The following is a 19,728-nucleotide window of genomic DNA, read 5'->3' on the forward strand; positions in this document are numbered from 1 at the left end:
TCTTAATCCCTTTATAGGCTTCTCTCTCCAGAGGTATGGTCAGAAGGAGAAGGGAAGCTGATGCTAATAGATATTAATAAATGGAGTGGAAGCCAATGAGGTTTAGTTTAGCTTCAGAAGATAATCCCACCAGAAGAGCCAGATTGCATCACCGGGTGCACAAGAAGAGATTATGCTCTTTCAGGAATACAGACTGCAGACAACAGAGCAGGAAGAAGAGATTTCCCCTGCAAAACAAAATAGGCCACCTGGAAAATAGGAGAGTGGAGCTTTTGGAGGATTACATGAACCTAAAGAATAAACTCTGCAACATCTGGGGAAAATTGGTGGAAGGACGACGTGTCAGAAAGTGGAAGAAAAGTTTTAACAGCAAAGTACTGAACAGGTCTAGAAGCTGGAAAGTTAACAAAGAATACATTGTACTCTTTTTTGCAATAAGCTTCTTTCATAATGGTGGTAATAAAAACTATACCTCAAATTTACTTGAAGGTAACATTTTGAGAGAGAGATGGGCATGCAGCCATTAAATGGCGGTCTTGCTAGTCTCATAAAATATCTATAGCCTAGTAAAATCATCATGAATCTGGGTCCTGTTTCTCAGCTTTTTTGGCTTTTTTGGATGACTAAATTTTGTTAATTTATCTGATAACTATCAGGCTTAGAGAATAATTATTTACATCAGTGTTTCTCAGTGCATTAGAATCTCTAAAGAACTTTTAAAAAATACCAATGCCTGTATCCCATTTCTAAATATTCTGATTTATTTGGTCTGGGATATGTTCTAGGCATTGGTACCTGATAAAAGCTCTCCAGGTGATTTCCATGAAGCCAGAGCTAAGAACCACTGATTTACGTTAATCGAACTCATATTGTTATGCTATAGCAATAATGGTCATAGCTACTATTTGCTGAGTACTACAACATGTCCATTGCTGTAATAAGTTCTTTATATACTATTGGGGAGGAAGTATTATCCTCAATGGATAGATCTGAAAGATGGAGCATAGTTATAGTATTTGAACCCAGGTTTGATTTGAGTCCTGGGCTGTTTGTGCTATATTAATTTACCAATTGATAATAGGAGGTGTATGTGGCAGGAAAGTCAATAGTTTGCACAAAGTCCTTCTGGACTGTGAGAAACAAAATAAAAACATATGGTTGTTTGGTGAGAGCAAAGTTAGAACCATGGGAGTTGTGGCTTTATCTTAAGAATGAATCCAGTAAGCTGAGAAAGTTTGCGAAGTTGCCCATCTCTTTTCGAGTGAGCCTCCCGTCCAGATTGCTGGACCCAGCTGTAAAATGTTGTGCTTTGGATGATCTTGCAGGTACCACGTCTTCCTCTTTTTGCCAGGAATTCAGACTCACATTGCTCTTCTATTATAACGTCTCTTTAGATATGAAAATTAATTAGATCCTGATTTTAAATTCCTTTGGTGATGTTTGCAAAGAACTGTAATCTCCTGAATGGATTTACCTTTCATCAAGAAAGGAGCGTTTGTCAAAAAATTGTAACAGATTTTGTTTTTTGTTAAACTTTTTAGTAGATATAGTAATAGATATTTTTGTGTACTAAATGTTACAATGGCAGCAGGCACAATGTGGAGAGGGTTTTGCATGGCATGCTAGACAATGTGTCCTTTATACTGAAGACAATGAGAGGGTGAAGGGAAGGGCTCAGAAATTTCAAACATGAGAGTGATAGGTCAGATATTTTATTTAGAAAGAACAGTTTTTGAGGCTACATGGAGACTGGATGGGAGGAGGGGGGAGGGGACTTGTGGCAGAGAGATCAACGGTTTTAATACAGAAGGAAGATGATGAGAGAGTGGAGAAAAGGAGGCTGAATCTGAAACACATTCAGAAGGTAGAATCTACGTTTGGTAACTAATAAATCAGAAAGGTGAGGGAGAGTCAAGTGGATTCTTAGGTTTCTGGCTTGGGTCATTGGATGGTATTTCTAGGCACCAAGACAGGCACAGCAGGAGAAACTGGTTGGTTGGAAAAAGATGAGGAAGAAGATGTAATGTTTTGAGTTTGGCATGGAGGTTTAACGACATTGGCAAAATCTTCATAAGGTAGAGAGACTTGGTAAGCTGAGCTGACAGGGGACTTGGGAACCACTGCTGAGATATAGTGTGATATAGTAGGAGGTGATGTAGTGATAGTTGAGATTGGGAAGCACCATATCACTCTTGTAGTTTTGCCTAGACATAATACCACTAGTAATATTGATGATGATGATCTCTAACATGTTGAATATTTCATGCATCAGTGGTGGGCTTAATTACTTATAGGCGTTGTCATATTTAACTTTTCTCAAAGTGAAGTATGAACTATGACATTTCCAATTTACAGATGTAGAAAATAACAAATCACTGGGTCCTCCACTATATCACCTTATCCAACACATTGGAGTTTTTTGTGATGTTTTATTTCCCCTTTACTCTGGTACAGTCTTTAGCACATAGAAAACATCCAACACATGTTAACTGAATAAATGATGAAATTTACATCTTACAGGGTTACCCTTATAATAGAAAGGATTTGGCCAACAGTCATGGGAAAAGTAGAGTGGAGGGATGTTTTTGGTAAAATCTTGCATTTATGAAGGGTTGAAGAAGCAGATGTGGTTAACATGGAGAAGTGATTTTTTTAACCTACTTCAGTCTTCAGGCTTCTTTAGGGAATCTGGTAGAAGCCAGGGATCCTCTCCCCTGAAAAAGGGACACTGGGGGGCATGAAGATTTTGAATAAAGCTGAAGTTCACTGATCCTGCTAGAGGTCTATGACATGCTTTGCTATACACATCTTCAAATTCTTTCACGACTTCTAAGTTACCTCCACTTCTGTTGCAAGGATGATTTCTCTTACCGCCTATTACAGCCAAATTTTGTTGTAGCTAGAAGTAAGCATTAGAGCATTTCTGAGGAATACACGTGATTTTTATTACCTCCTAATTCAGATTGACACAAATCTAAGTCATTTTCCAAATCTACTCTTTGGAGGTTTTTGAAAATCTTCAAATGATCATCCCATATACTAAAAATATGGACAAATTGCAAATCCCTTTAGTAAATTGTTGGTTATCCACAGAGGTCAATTAATTCTTGTGTATCTTTAATAACATACTCATATCCATGAACTGCTTCTTACCACCCAAACCAACTATGTGCTCAGGAAATGTAAATAGATTTTAATATTAGACTGAGAGAAACATAATCAGAATGAGAATGTGCTGCCAAAATAATTATATAATAGACTACAAATTATCATCCAGTTAGTATAAATTGAGATTTATCATTATTACGCTGTCAGAATTTATCCTAAGTAATGAACTTATCATCAATTAACTGTCGCAAAGACTACCAAACGAATCTAGGAACTTTAAAAGAGAATGAACTGCTTAATTAGTTCCCCATTTCTTTGAGAGTCTACTAAGTACAAGGCAATGTGCCAGTTCTTTGTGTCTAGACACTAGTAAGAGGATTCTTGATCATTTGGGGGCACGGAAGCTCAGAGCTGAAGGGAATCTCAGCAACATTAGAATCCAACAATCCTACTTTACCGATGAGGTAACCAGGTTGAAGAAGAGTCAACAGACTTGCTCAAAGCAGCATATTGAGAAGGTCCAAGCAACTCAGGTCATAGACAGTTAGACCCTGGTTTGAAATTCCAGCCTTGCCATTGAGTGCATGACCTTGGAACTTTATTTTTCTCCTTTACAAAGATGAGATAATTTGAGAGGATAAAAAAAATCTCATTTCGGTCAAATGCATAGCACATTCTGGCACACAGTGAGTACTCAATAAATGGTAATTATTTCATTCTTTTAGGGGAAGAGCAAAATTTGACACTGGATCTCCCAACTTTCAGTGTAAGTGGTAGTCACTGTCCCTTACTGCTTTAGAAATGAGCTTCATAGTCTCCAACCAGTTTGTAGGCATTGGATAGCTATGCTCTTGTGACACTCATTTTTAAGGTCTCTTTTTGCCTGAAGGGGGCAGAGATTTAGGTTTTTATTCTTGTTTTCACCGTTGTATCTTCATCATCTTCGATCAGTGCTCAACAAATGTGTGTGGAATGAAAAAATGAATTTCTCTCCTGTGTCCCTACCACATCCTCTGCTCGGCTTCAATACAATCAGCATTCCTTGAGGACTTGTGTAAACTAGACATGATTGGATGTTTGAGAATAAAATGGAACGATTCCGTTCAAGAAGTGCAAAACTTAACGAGAATGCTTTCCAGGTGGCATTACTAGGAGAAGCAGTTGACGTCTTGGGATACACAACATTAGCAGAACAGGATACTTTCTCTTCCTATTAAATCCTGAGATAAGATGCAAATTCCAGCCAGCCACTTGCTGGCTCTGTGACCTTGGGCAAGTTACAAAATCTCTCTGAGCTCTTTCAGTTTCTTGGAAACAGAATATTCTCATAAAAATGGACTGATTGATGCCGTCACCTACTTAGCACGTGACTGGCACACAGTAAGTCTTCAGTAAATAGTAGCGCCTGAAGTCTTTGGCCTATTTTATGTGTTTATGACTAGAAATGATGGACTCGAGGATCTGACTTAGTAGGTGCAGGTTCCAAACACAGTTTTGCAACCTCTTTGCATGTCGCAGCTGTACTGCTCAACTTGGTGTTTTCTGTCCTGAAAGTTGAAGACTGAGAGTGCTTCTGTCCTGTGGAAATATGAAATGAAACCCATCTAACCGCCTCTGTTTGCCCCAGTCACCGCTGGTAGGCACAACTTATATGAGGAAACAATCGATGCACAAAATTATTTAATTAATCAGCATTGCCATAGCACTTCCCTGGAAGAAGGAAGCCAGGCATTAAAAACACATTTTTTCCCTGGCCTTGTTTTTATGTTAATTGAAAGAAAAGAAAAAAATAAGAATGCACAAATGTTGACAGGAGAAAACGCAATATAATTCGACAAAATATTTTGGTACTAAAACGTTTCCTGGAGACTAATGGCTCAATTATAGCTTAATACTCATTGCCAAAAGTGTTGTGAGGAGAAAGAAAAAATCTCTCCTGTGATGTACTTGTTCATGTAAACAAGGGAGCAGGTTCCCTGTGTCAGAAACAGTGTGTTCCCACTCACCCACTGGCTGCTCTCCAGCTCAGGGAATTGGCCCAGCCCTGAGGCAGCTTCCCTGCTGGATAGAGCACCACACCGTCCCTCCCTCCCCATCAGAGAACCATTAGGATGCCAGGCTACTGTGCTTGAAATAGGGACTTGTGTTCTCAATTCTATTACAGGATTTGAAAGTGACTATGCAGTTCTCCAAAGAGGCCAATTTATTTTCAGGTAGTGGAATCGTAGTCTAAAATGCATTATAGTTCTTAATAATGTAGGATTTCAGGGGTTGAATGAAACCTTCCTTTTGAGGAAACTGAGGCACAGAGGAGCAACTTATTCAAGTGTGCTTGGTGGAGTTGAGAGTATGGAGGGGAGGGGGAAGGAAGGTGATTTTGGAGATTACTTATTAAGAGCTCCTAGCACATTTCTTGGATCACTCATTCATCCATTTCATGAATTCATTCAACAGAGCTCTATTGAGTACTCACTATGTGTCAAGCAATCCAGTAGGCTCTGGGGATTTAGGAGACGCAGACAAAGAAGGCTTCTGTACTCTTGGAGCTCACAGTATACTAGGGGATATGGATAACAAGAGAAGGTCCTTAATTAATTATAGATTTTTATCTGGGTTACGGAACAACCAAGTAGACTGCAAGGTCGTAGGGAATCAAGAGACAAGTGTGAAGGATTAGGTGAGGCCAACTTTGGGAAGAAACGTTGCAGGTGTTGGCAACTTTAAGTGCAAAGATGGTGAAGTGGGAGAAGGAGGGCATGTTATGTGACAAGGTAGAGTGCCTCTGAAACAGAGTATCAGAGGCCCAGGCTGGCAAGGAGGCTGGAGAGAGAAGCAAGGTCAGTTCACATAGGCCACAGATTTTGGCAGTAAGAGCATGCTCAGTATGTGATAGATGAAATTATTACTAACTCTGAGCTTCCATGTTCATTTGCAAAAGAGGGATCATACCAATTATATCGAGGGTTATTGTATCAAGTAAAGAAGATGGTTGCTTATCACCCACCATGGCACTAGGCCCTTGATAGGAGTTCCACCTGGAGTTATTTCTACCCTGTGACTCTTCTTTAAATTCATCTCCCAGAAGCCACTGAGTGTGAATAATCACACTCAAAAGGAGCGAGTGAGGGTGCAAGTAGGGTGGGCAGTGAAGAGTCAGGTGGATGATGGGACTTGGGGGAAATGGGTCGGGCAGGGGCTGGGACCTGGGGTTTTCACGTTGAAGGCAAATTAAGTAAGGATCAGCATCCTCAAAAAGCAGAGGATGCTTGCTGGGAGGCGGTGGGTGGACAGGGAGAGAAAAGGACACCAAGTGACCTGATGGGTCCCATGCGCATTTATGAGTCCCATGTGCTGCTGATTGTTGGGGCCACTTTTAAATGGCAGAACTTCATGAAAGCAGTTTGTTCATACGAAAGCCCTGCTCTTCTGTAGCCTAATCGAGTCTTGACATTTGAATTTCTAACTAATTTTTGGGAAATAACTTTTCAGATTCTCATCATATAGTACTTGTTCAATATGAATAGAAATAATTACTTCGCTAGAGTGATTAGCATGCCCAAGAATAACTATAGACTTTTTCCCAATTTTTACTTTTAGATAAATGTCAAATATCTTCTTTAAAGTGCATTTGATTTCTTTTTTCTTAAGAATCATTAAAAAGTGGTAAAACACGATGAGGTGCAGAGAAGTACAGGAAAATAATGGAAATATGCATGAGAAGAAAGCCAAGTTGACCTGGCAGAGAAAATTTTCTCAGCAGTGATTTTATTTTATTTTTTTGAGGAAGATTAGCCCTGATCTAACATGCACTGCCAATCTTCCTCTTTTTGCTGAGGAAGATTGGCCCTGAGCTAACATCCATGCCCATCTTCCTGTATTTTATATGTGGGATGCTTGCCACAGAATGGCTTGATAAGCAGTTCGTAGGTCTGTGCCTGGGATCTGAACTGGCGAACCCCAGGCTGCTGAAGCTGAAGGTGCAAACTTAACTGCTAGGCCATCAGCCAGCACCTCAGCAGTCACAAAGGAAGTCAAAGTTGTTCATACTAATTTCTTCCAAAGGAGACCAGCAGCAAGTGCTTGTGTTTTCCCCAGAAGTTTCTGGAAGCCTACTTTAGAATGGAATTGTTATCCATTCAGAATGGGGGCCCTTCAAGGTAAAGTGGGCACACAGGCTCTAAGATCAGGTGGGTCTGGAGACCATATGGGAGCCTGGCTATGCAAAGAGCGACCTTGTATGGACACTTAACCCATCTGAGCTTCAGTTTTCTCAACTCTGAAGTGAGGATACCAAATTTACCTCAGCGGTTGGTTGAGATCGCATGAGACAATATACAGGATGCCAGGTGCCAGTGGTGGCACCTGAGTAAAAGAGATAGCTCTTTCCTTCCTTTCTTTCCCTCTGATAGAAAAAGATTGGTTAAGTGGTGACTGGAATCAGGACCCTGAACCCTCAGCATTCCTAGAGAAGCACTCAGTAGATGGCAGTGGGAAGATTTCTCTTTGTTTCTACAGATTGTTGCCCAGGGCTAATGCAACAAGTCAAACTGGATCACACAGAGTATTGTGCCTCATTTTTTATTTATTTATTTTTTTGAGTAAGATTAGCCCTGAGCTAACATCTGCCACCAATCCTCCTCTTTTTGCTGAGGAAGATTGGCCCTGAGTTAACATCCGTGCCCATCTTCCTCTACTTTATATGTGGGATGCCGCCCACAGCATGGCTTGACAAGCAGTGCGTAGGTCTGCACCCAGGATCTGAACCGGGGAACCCCGGGCTGCCGAAGCAGACTGTGCAACCTTAACAACTGTGCCACTGGGCCAGCCCCATATCGGACCTCATTTTGCCGAGAATAGAAAGTCCTGAAGTCTTCAGTATCACTTTTCAAACCATAACAGCCTCTTGGAGGTACCTTAAGCCAACCTGGGTCCTCTACTGCAATTGCAAAAAGTGCGATTGTACTTTCCCAAGCAGTAAAGTAGGGCTCCCATGCTGGAACCTTGACAAAGGTTTTCCTCCTTCCCCAATATTTGCAGATCATTAGTCTAGAACAAAAAATGGACGAACGTTTTCTTTAGTCGCTTCCCCTAAGCTTCACAGCCAATCTTACCACTCACGTGATTAGGAAAGTAAACAAGACAAACATGAGAAGAGGGAGAACGGAGAAAAAAGTGAGTCCATAGTTATTGCAAAGCTGGACTGATTTCCCTGCTTCCTGCCCCCTTCAGACATTTCTTGAGAGGGCTTCTTTTAGAGGGTTTTTTAGTTTGTTTTTTCAAAAATTGTCATTCGAATGTTGTAATCTCTATGCTACCAAGAAAGAGTCACTTTAATTCCATGTATCACAATGGAGGGGAAAAATTTAACAGATCTTTCCTATGCCCACCATGCATTTCTTTCGCCTATTCTAAGCCTGCCCTTTGGGAGAGATGTGGCCTGTTATGGGAGCCAAATGGGTATCTAACCAAGAGAAGTCTCATCAGCAGATCGTCCTCTTAAATGTGGCGGAAGTCCTCAGCCTCTGTCATAGCAGGTTGTTGGGAAAGGGGGCTTCTTTGCATTTTGCGGGCTACACATAAAACCTGGATGTTTTTCTCACTCTGGTCTACACTCCATTATACACTTTAATGAGCTGTATTAAAGTTCTCGAATGAAGCCTTAAGATAGAGGGTTGCTGATTGTATTTATTTACCCTTAAAGCTCTTTAGTTGCTGATATCGCTGCAACATGATTGCTTTCTTTAGTGATAGATAATTATAATATCTAAAGATTTGTTAATGCAACTGTAGGCTAGAAGTAAGTAACAGATGCTCTCCGCCTAACTTGAGAAGCGACATTCTATAGTGCAGAAAGCACTGGATGGGATAAAGGAGGCTGAGTGCCAGTTCCTGGCTGTGTGACTCTGGGAAAGTTACTTCATCTCCTATAAAGTGATAGGATTAGCCTTGATAATGTCTAGGATTGTTTTCAACTGTTACTTTAGATATGTTCTATGATACTATTAAATAGAATTTTTAGAGTAACCATCCAGGAGATCATAGAGACAACCAGTCTACTTGCCTGATTGTCTCCTGTCAGTGCAGTTAAAAACTTAACTCTGAAGTCAGTGGCTTCAGAAAGATGCCTTCAAGTATGGGATACAGCACTGGAAAGTCAGGTTGGATGACTGCTATAAGAGGGCTCTTCCAAGGGATTCACAAATCCACAGTCCTGCGTGTGTGTGGAGAGATTGGTCTACTTATGAAATTAGTGCCCAGTACCAGTCAACCGCACAGCACACTCCAGACCTTTAAAACTAGGGAGTGCAATGACAGCTTGTGCCATTTCAGATAAGAACATTGCCTTATGCCATAGTAACCACTTAAGTTAAATCCAAAGAGAAACCCATTAGGCCACATAAATATAACCTGGCTATTTTTACTTATTTCCCCCCAAATTCAATCCCCTGATCTTTTATTAATGCTTCTATTTTAAACATCTGGTTAGCCTTTCTCATTGTCTTTGTGCCGGGATTTCGCAACCTCATACTATTGGCATTTTAGGCTACATAGCTCATTGTTGTGGGGGATGCCCTGTGCATCGAAGGATGTTTAGCAGCATCCCTTACCACTTGCCAATAGAGTGCCACTGTCCCCAATATGACAACCATAAATGTCACCAGACAGTGCCAAAAATTCCTGAGGGGGCAAAATCACTCTGAGTCAAGAACCGCTAGCCTATGCTTTATTTTTTTAATTCTGATTTTTCTTTGCTGGGCATAAGACCAGTGCTATATCTTGAAGTGCTCAGAAATTATTACTCTGTTGTCGCTATTATTCTTCTTAACATTACTAACAGCTTTCATTTATATAAGATTTCACAATTTATCAAGTGTTTCCTCCTCCATCATCTGTGGAGATTAATGCATGGCAGCTCATTGTCTACAACAAATTAGGAGAACCATCTTTTGTGTGACTGTCTCTGTGTTCCCTCCTCACTATGCTTGGAATCCTGCATGTTTGATGAAAGAGGTCTTGCCATGAGGAAGATGTATTTAGGACAAGTCAGGCATTGTGTAGATGAAATCCAGCTCAGCCTTTTCAGTAGACATAAAGGAAGAGATGCTTAATCACCTTGAAATGACACCCTTCTCTCAACCTCTGCTGGCCGGATCTACATACCTCCCAGGTGGTACACAGGACCACACATCTACAACTACATATTGACGGGTGGCTTCGTTGAAATCCCTGAGCCCTTTGGCTCTTTAAAAGAATTCTGAAAAACTTCAATCTTCAGCCTAAACTGGACTGCTACAATTTTATCCTGCTGCACTAAGGGAAACCAGATGGCATTTTTGAGAAAGAGAAATGAACATTTCCCCCACACTTCCGCCTCCTCCCTGCCGTCTTACCTGCTTAAGGATTTCAGCGGCTGTTTCATGTGAACAATCAAATATCACATAGAACTCCTTGCCCTTCTTCATCTCCTTGAGTAAAGGCTTGGCATCTTTATTCCCAGAGGGCAGCTGGCGGATTTTGATTTTAATGTTATATCTGGAGGGAGCTTTGATGAGCTCTTGTAGACGAATTAGACCTAGAAAATGACATCCAATCATGCAACAAACTGTTCTGTAGAAAAAGTATTTGTTTATTGCCATTTACAGTCAAATTCATATCACTCCCAAAATGTATCAAGAGGCCACCTACCTAAAGTTTACACTATTGACTTCTCATTTATCATTCCTCTTTCAGTGGTAGATTAGACTGTATTTTCCTCGTGTGGGTATGTGTGGCTTGGAATCACAATTTTCCCAAGTGTATTTTGAGTTTATTTAGAATGCAATTGTCCTCTCCAGCTTTCAGCCAATACCTTAAATCTTTAACAAATCAAGTCTGTAACTGTAAAATGTTTGTAAACAAAAAGTTGCTTGAAGTTTCCAAAGGTGCTACATGAAATGGATAAGACCTGCTCACTTAAAAAAAACAATGGAATACTAGAATTTCTTGGGGCTGTAAACCTTTGTAAGCCTTTCATCAAGTATTTATATATAACATACTGTTTACCAGCTAATTGGTTGGGCTGCTATAAATAATCTTCCAGTTCCTGCCATACAAACTATTTACAAATGACTCATTATATTCTCTTTAATATAATTCCACGTAGACTTGGAAAATGTTTCTTGATAAAGAAAAAAGACCATAAGATTTTTAGATATGATAAAAAAAGCAGAAACAAAATGCTTTAAAAATCTACCATTGATAATTGCAGGAAAGTATATCCAGCCAACTAACTTGATGGAGAATGTTTGATTTATCACAAATATGAATCTACTGAGCTGTACCGTTTTTTGAAAGAAGTGCTCTGTTAGGGTAAGACAAACAGCTGTATAAAACCTTCCTCTTATTTCCCCAAATGTTAACTGATGCTTGCTACACTGTGTGATGTTGGTTCTCTCTCAAGGACTCCCATTGCATTGGAAAATTGACTTTTACTTTTTTTATTACACACTTCCGTGCCTTCAGGATTTGTCAGCTCCAAAAAATCAATAGGAAATATTAAGCTTTATCAGCATTCAGATGGAAATTGTGGTATGGACTCTGCAAGATAGAGCATGGATGCCAGCTACCTCTGGAGTTGATGCATTTCTTTCACTGTCTCGTTTTATTTAGTTATTTTTTTCCCCCAGAAGCTACATTTTTGTGACTCAAATGTTACAAGTTTCCTCCAAAACCATGCTGATGTACAGTAAATTTGTCATTAAGTTACTCTTCAGAGTCAAATGGATGGGGCAATGAGAGGAGGAGTGGTAGGAACAAATCAAGATTTAGCACTCATTATCCATTTTTATTTTTTTACATAAAAATGGAAAGTGTGAGAATGATAGCCTTCCTGGGCTCTTGCTTGTTTTCAAATCAATCAACCTGATGGAAATCTCTCAAGTACCAATAATGAGCCACTTGTCCTCTTACTTCCAGAATCTCTTGCCCTGAGCCATGATGAGTAATAAAAATGGAAGAAAACTGAGCACATGGACATGCATATTTGTTATTTGTTATATTTGTTAATCCTCACAATAATCCTATGAAGCAAGCGTTATTATCTTCATCATTTCAAATAGGGAAACCAAGGCTCAGTGTAATTAAATAACTTAGAGCAACAAAGATGGTTAGGAGGAGCCATGGATTCAGATTGCTGTCTGTGAGCCCAGTGTTCGACCCTTCCACTTCACCATCCTGCCTTACAAATACAAATTGTTGGTGCTGAGGGAGTGTATGTAGCTTTGGGTTGTTTGATGAGATGAAGAAAAAATAGAAACAGTTTCTACATACAGGTGAATCAGTCACTAGAAGGGAGAGGATCAGCAGATTTAGAGATTACAGACTCAAATTGTGGGAAGAACAATGAGCTGGTGAGTCTTACATTTCTCTTCCCAAAGCAATGGTTTGCTTAAAAAAAAGCCTTCTTCCTTCAATAGCAAACATTGTAGAATTTACAATTTAAAAGGCTTTTTTAGTTCACAGGAGACAAAATTTCAAGACAGTTTTTCCTTTTATTTGCATTTTGCAGGAATCCGTCACTCATTTGCACTTCGTTGTAAAGAATAGCTAAAATTATTTGCTAAACAAATAATTCCAGGACTTCAGGGAATGGAAATTGTTTCAGACACACCTCCTAACTTTGCTAATGGTCCCCCTGGGTTTGGATGCTGGCCTGATGGAGTGACCCAGTGCTTCCAGGACTGGACTCCAGTTGCAGAGAATGGTAATGATACACACAAAGCTGCTAACGGTGAGTGATGGGTTTCTAGGCCTCCAAGTGGAGGCACTTTAAAAATAAAATGTAGATCAGGAGACAACCAAATAAACCCAGGACTCTTCAAAACTGCAATAAAACTGACCAGGACTCTTCAAATGTGTCTCACGAAACAGAGAGGAAGGCTGAACTGTTTTAAACCAAAGGAGATTAAAAGGACATGACAACTACATGCAAAGAGTGATCCTGGATTCAAAAAAATGTTGTAAGGACAATTATTGGGACAATTATAATAACTGAAATATGGTGTATATATATATAGAGAGAGAGGGAGTGTGTGTGTGTGTGTGAGTATGTGTGTGTGTGAGTGTGTGTGTGTGTGTGTGAGATCAAGTCCTGTTTATTTTAGCAGCATAAACAGCAGAACCAGGAAGGAGTGATGAGAAAAAGACAGCAGTCCCCCGACAGGGCCAGATCCAGCACAGGCTCTGTCTGTGTGCGTGATCAAGGCTGACCCAGCAGCCCCCATCAGCCTTTTCCTGGGAGGAGAGAGTATGAGGACAACATGGGCACAGAGGACCTCCATGAAAGTTGACTCTGGGTCCCTCTGGACCAGGTGAAAAAGGCCAGATGGCCCACAACATCCTTAGCCAAGAGCACTCCAAGCTGGCTGTCTGTGCCTGGGGCAAAGCCACACTCTGGAGGAGAAACCCTGGTGCCTTCTGGTCACTGGGAAGGCCCCAGTGTTTAAGAACAACCTGTACTGAGGTCTTCTGACCAGCAAGCACCTGCTCCCCATGCCCTCAGGCATCTCTGCAGAGCCCTTTCTTTTTACTATTATCATGTTTACATGTGATAATAGTGTTGTATTAGTGTTAAGTTTCCTGTATTTGATAATTCAGTGTGGTTATAACAAAGAGGGTCCTAGTTCTTAGGAAATGCACTCTAACATGTTTAGGGGTAAAATGGTCATGATGTCTGTCGCTTAATTTCAAATGGTTCAACAATACTATTACTTACTACGGTTATTGTTGTTGTTATAGTTGTTTTCATATTGAGAGAATAATAGAGCACTAAAGCTCTATTGGCCAAATGACACCAATGGCTGAATCTAGATGAAGGGTGTACAGGAGTTTCCTGCGCATTTCTTGCAACTTTTCTCTAAGTTCAAATCTTTCTAAATAAAAAGACCAAACATGGAGATATAAGAGAATACCAGAAGAACCTTCTTCCTCCACTCCCATCCCCAAGAATGCAACTGGAAGCTACACATTTGGTTTGAAAAGCGCTTTAGAGCAAGGAGCCTATTTATTTCATGGGAGCTCAACCGGGACTCCGCATATGGAGATAACTTTCAAATATGTCCAAATGGCCAATTCTAAACACTTGCTACTCTTTGCACTCAGAGATGGCACAGAAAAATGCTGATTTGCATGCACATCGAGTAACTCTGGGAACAGGTGGAGCATATGGAGGAGAAAAAAAGAACCTGCTATTTCCAGTGAGTGTTTAAAATTTCCCATGCCTCCTCCTTAAGTAATAATAAACGTTGCTATTTACATTGCCCCTTTTTATGAAGTATGCTACATGCCTTATAAATAGCTCAATAAACCTCAGAATATACCTCCAGGATGGATAGGTGTCGGTGCTATTTTGCAGTAAGGAAAGCGAGGCACAGTGAGGTTAATTGTTTGGAGCGGCCCTGAAAATGAGTCACAGATGCCAGGAATTGGAAGGGACCTTAAAGGTCAACCCCTACTGGAGGCATGAATCCCCTCTACATAAGCTGCGACTGAACACCTCGTCTTTTGAGAAATTCTCTACCTCACATTGAAGCCCAAGCCATTTCTGGACAGCTTTGGTTATATTTAATGAGCATCAGTTCAAATGCAAAGTACCTCAGTCTTTCTTGAGTCTTAATCCAATTCCCTGTTCATTAAACCACATCAGCGGGTTTGATGCCATAAAAATGATTGTAATAAACCACTGGGACCCAAAAATAAGATTGCACATTTTAAATGTTAATTTCTTCTTCATTTGAACTTAGAAACCGGCAAAACGGCATTTCACAAACTTATTGGTGTATTAATATACCCAAATCTAATAAGGTTCTTAAGGGAATCTATCTTCCCTCCAGAGGGGAGGAAAAATCAGAACTGAGAAATGAAAATGGGTAAGTGAGTGAGTTATCTGGGGAAATAGAGCACTTTCAAGTGCAGATTTCATACATATGATTTTTCAAAAGTGCATCCAAAGAAAAGAAAGCTAGAGGCTTCCCAAAAGAAAAATTGTGTCTCTTAATTGCAAAGGACCTCATAGAAGAGTCTAGTCAAAATGTTTGAGATTAACTCTGTTGTAGTTAGCTCCACCAGCATATTTCGGTCCTGAATTCTGGCTAATGTTAATAGTAGCTAAAAGTGATACACCTGGCGTGCAACATCTGAAGATGGGTTTCCTGGGCAGCCTTCTGAAAATATGAATAGGGTTCTGGTCAGGGGACTGGAGTGGGTGGATAAGAAGAGTAGAAAAGAGTGAGGCAGAGAAAAAAAGGAACTTTCATTGTGTAGCTATATCAGATGGAATTGTGGGAGGGCATGTAGCAGAAGTGTTGGCTAGCACCAGTGGTCATGACAACACAGTGGGGTAAGTTGTGATTGCTGAGGTGAAAGGATTCCCTTATTCTTCTACTTGGCACTATGTACAGAATATTTTTCATTTTGACTTGGTCATCATTGCCAAAATGTCTAATTTTCTTCAAGTCTAATTTTCAGCCTCTGTCAAGATTCTTGGTTCTGGATAATGTATTCTTTCTGTATTCTACGGGAAAACGGAGGGAAACAAAATAGATACATCAAGTGTAAGTTGCTATTGAAATCCGGTCATAAGAACAGTTATTTCACTTATTTACAGGGTGGATGAGCATATTAAATGAGTTAATTATATAAAGTATTTAGAACAGTGTGTGGCATATAGTCAGCACTCAAGAATTGAGTTACTATTGGGATTTTCATGGTTATCGTTTCTTTTGTATTTTCTTCTTTAATGTTTCTTTCCATCACTGATATTTTTATGTATGTTAATCTTATGTCAAATTAAGTCATTGCAAAGCTTTGAGACTATGGTTTAGTGACAGTTAATACCTCTTTATTGTGGGCTGCATTTTAGAAATCTCATGGCTCTAACGTGTTGAGATAAATGACTTAAGGCAACTACGGTTCAAAACACAACCTCTTAAAGGCAATGTGTTGTGAACTCAGGGCTAGAGGCATCTGGCTGGAACTCGTTTCCTTGATGGCCTCATCTAGTCCCATCTATATGCTGAGGACTCCCAATTTTGTATCTCTAGCCCACACCACATTCCCGAACTCTAGACTCATACATTAACTACCTCCTAATCACCTCCATTTGGATGTCTAGTAGACATCTCAAATTCAAACTTAACATGTTCATGACTGAACTCTTAACATCATCCTTATCCCTCCAAACTAGCTCCACCTTTACATTTCCCCATCTCAGGTGATGGCAACTCCATCCTTTGGCTTAGACCAAAAAGCTGAGTCATCTTTGACTCCTCTATTTCTTTCTCACCCAGGCTCCACTTCTTCAGGGCATTATGCCAGCTCAATATTCAAAATATTTCCAGAATCTGGCCATTTCTTACTCCTCTATTCCTATCACCTTTATCTCTTGCCTTGATTTCTCTAGGAGCCACCTGTTTTTACCCTTGCCTCCCTATATTTTATTCTCAATACAACAGCCAGAGTAATCTTTTTATGATGTAAGTCTGATCATGCGGCTCCTCTGCTGAAAACTCTGCAAGGGCTTCCCATTTCATGAGGAGCGGAAGCTCTTCCATGGTCCACAAAACCCTCTATGATCTACAAGGCCATCCTATCGGACCTAGTGTCACACCATCCTTCCCTGATCACTCTGATCCAACCACACTGCCCTCCTTGTTTGTTATAAATAAAACTTTATTGAAACACGCCACCCTCAATCATTTACATATTGTCTATGGTTGCTTTCTTGCTGCCTCTGCAGTGTGGAGTAGTTGTGACTGAGATCTTATGGCCCATAAAACTTAAGCTATATACTATACAAATCTTCAGAGAAAAAGTTTGCCGGCTCCTGTTCTACAGAAATGGCTTGGGCTACATTTCACTAAGAATGGCCTTGAGAAAGCAGAAAGTGCTGACTATCCTCCACACTGCATTTGGTGCTCAGCTTCTCAGGTCTTTTTTGATGTGTGTGAAGGGATAGAAGCCAGGCTTTCACCAGGGGTCTAATGAAGCAGAGGGGATGACCAGTGAGCAGCAATTCTCATTGCCTAGGGTCACCTCTGAATGTAGGAATCAAAGAGAAGTAGGTGACTGATGAGAAGAACATCCAGGCAACGGAGAAAGAGAGAGATGAAGCGAGACAAAACTTTTCTCCCCCCAACAGTTCTCTAGGGTCTTCCTACATTTTCGCTTTTAGAGGACAGAATTCTGCTTGTTGGTATTTAGTGAATTGAATCTTGTCCTTAGAGACTTGCACAGTGATCCCATTGATTCAATGGGCGTCATGGGCCATTCAGTCCCACAGACATCTGTGCTGGCTTTAGGCTATTTAACAAACTCCTAAACAAATCCCAACAAAGTGTTTTTTAATGAGTACTCAATTCTGGTGTGAGGGCAGGTGCTGAGCACACCTAAGTCCTTTCTTTTCCTTCAGGTTTAGCAAGTTTCTCCTTTTTATGGTTTGATAATTACTGCAACCAAAACCCTGAGTCAAGCAGTATTAAACCCACTCAAAGTCAAGAGATGCCTGCTTTATTGATCTCAGTTGACCTGTTTACTCTCTGAGTTCCAATTTAATGGCTCAATTGATTATTCATTTGCATTTTTAATGTCTTTGTGAGCAAAATCATTTTCACATGAATCATCTCTAACTTAATGGGCAACATACAAACTCATTTTGGATTTTCAATTTCAATTTCAGCATTTATGAAGCAACTGAGTTCAGGTGAACTTAGTGATGAAAAGGAGATTTCAGTTTCTTGTAGAAATGATAGTTTGATTTTTCTCTTGTGCAAAAGCACCATCACTTATGGGTGCTCACCTGAAATCAGAAGGATGGTTAGGACATCAACTTTTGTGTCATCCTTTTACAAATTGTATTTTGTCTACACACAATTTGAAATCTACAACAATTATGCTCACACCTGGAGTTGAACTCTTCCTTAAATGCAGAAGTTTCAATATCATTCTTTGATTTCTTTTTCTTTTAGATCGTCCTGCTTTGCTGGAGATGGTAGAAATAGTGAAGGAAAATTATACTATAGAGTGTACTATGTAATGTGAAACAGTATGATTTTATTAGCTCACGGAATTCTCTATTTACAACGGTATGCGACACGGAAGATCTGACTACACTTACGTTTACAACATAATATTCCATCTCAAGGCTCTTTATATATGCTTGTGGAGTTCATTTGATAATATGTTTTCTTCCTTCACAGCGAGCAGGTGAAGCTCTAAAAATATGACTGCCTGTGGCTTATGCTCCCCAGTAGGACCGTTTTGAATACAATATTTATAAATTATATATCCAATCACCTACCCTTACTTCTTCCTAAAATAAGATGAAGTATAAAAAATATGTAAATGCATATTTCCAGGCAGAATAGTCACTTTTATCTGACAGTTTAAAATGAAACCAGAGTTTAGTGCCAAATAGAGGAGGCTCCCTATCCATCCTCAGGGGAACAGTAAGAGCTAGTGCTTGGTGAAAATGACAGTGAAGAATGAAATACTATTAAAAAGTTTGAAAATGATTTACTTTATTAATCTTCACTGATAATTTTATTAGTCTTGTTACCAAATGTGTAGATCAAGAAAAGGAGCTAATTTTAATTCTTGGAGAAAAGATATTCAGAAAGTAAATAGTATTATTCCTTCCACACGTTATTACTAAGGCCTTTCCTATATGCCAGGATTGTTTGGGAAGTAGATTATAAAAATAAGATAAAATTCCAATTTTTAGGAATTCCTAGTCTCACAGATATGGAAACAGATCATTGAAACGTGTGATATAATGCTTATTTTTACAAAGTGGTATTGAAGTCTATGGTGGTCTCAGAGAGCTTCAAGGTAGCAGTGATATTTGAGCATGATCATGGAGAATGGGCGAGCTCACCACCTTGGGGGCTGTGCAGAAGATCGTCATGCACAGTGAGGAGCCAGCCTCAGAAAAGTAGAGTCGGGATGAATGTGGGGGTATTAAAGGAATGATTGACTTTTCATTCACAGCTGATGTGAAAGAATAGGGAATGTAGAGAAACTAGTGCCTGGTTAATGAAGATGTAAAGGGCTGAAGAATGAACAGATTGAAATTAGAAAGACAGACTTATGTAGTCAATGGAGAGTCATCAGAAGAATTTAAACTGAATGAACCACATTTCCATCCTTCATCCTAAAACAAGTAGGTGGAACTTTATTCAGGGCTCATCACAGGGGGTTCTTAATCTCTTTCCCATGAAATGGTCCCCTTTATTGATACAACCTCTAACTGGATTCCTCTTTGTTAACCTACTTTAGAAACTTTTCTAGATGTTTACATAGCTACTTATAAAGTTGGCATTTTCAAACTTTCTCTGCATTATTTAAAGAATGGAATCATGATCACAGACAATATGGCTGGATAAATGAAATTACATTTTTAATATCCTCACTGGATTACAACATTTATCAAAAAAGTGATATTTCTTTTAAAAAAAATCCCCCTAAACATGATGATTAAAGGAACATCAGAAAGGATCAATTCACCAAAAGGAACTGGAATTACCTACACATGGCGTTCCTAAATTAGAAACTCCATTAACTTCACGTAAAAGAGCATTTTCAGAG

General features: G+C 39.8%; 1 protein-coding gene across 17 annotated transcripts in view; it reads right to left on the reverse strand.

The window, feature by feature from the left end:
- The window catches only part of GRIK1 (glutamate ionotropic receptor kainate type subunit 1), a 356,985-nt gene that overhangs the window by 109,158 nt on the left and 228,099 nt on the right, over positions 1-19,728 (reverse strand). For all 17 annotated transcript variants that reach the window (XR_011534030.1, XR_011534028.1, XR_011534029.1 and 14 more), the window contains exon 4: positions 10,500-10,681. Coding sequence is in view for 12 of the 17 variants with exons in the window: in XM_008522573.2 (XP_008520795.2) it covers positions 10,500-10,681 (182 nt within the window). In the remaining 5 variants the exon portion in view is untranslated. The remainder of the gene's footprint in view (positions 1-10,499; positions 10,682-19,728) is intronic.

Source organism: Equus przewalskii, chromosome 27 (genome assembly GCF_037783145.1).
Source record: "Equus przewalskii isolate Varuska chromosome 27, EquPr2, whole genome shotgun sequence".
In the NCBI taxonomy this organism is placed as follows: Eukaryota; Metazoa; Chordata; class Mammalia; order Perissodactyla; family Equidae; genus Equus; species Equus przewalskii.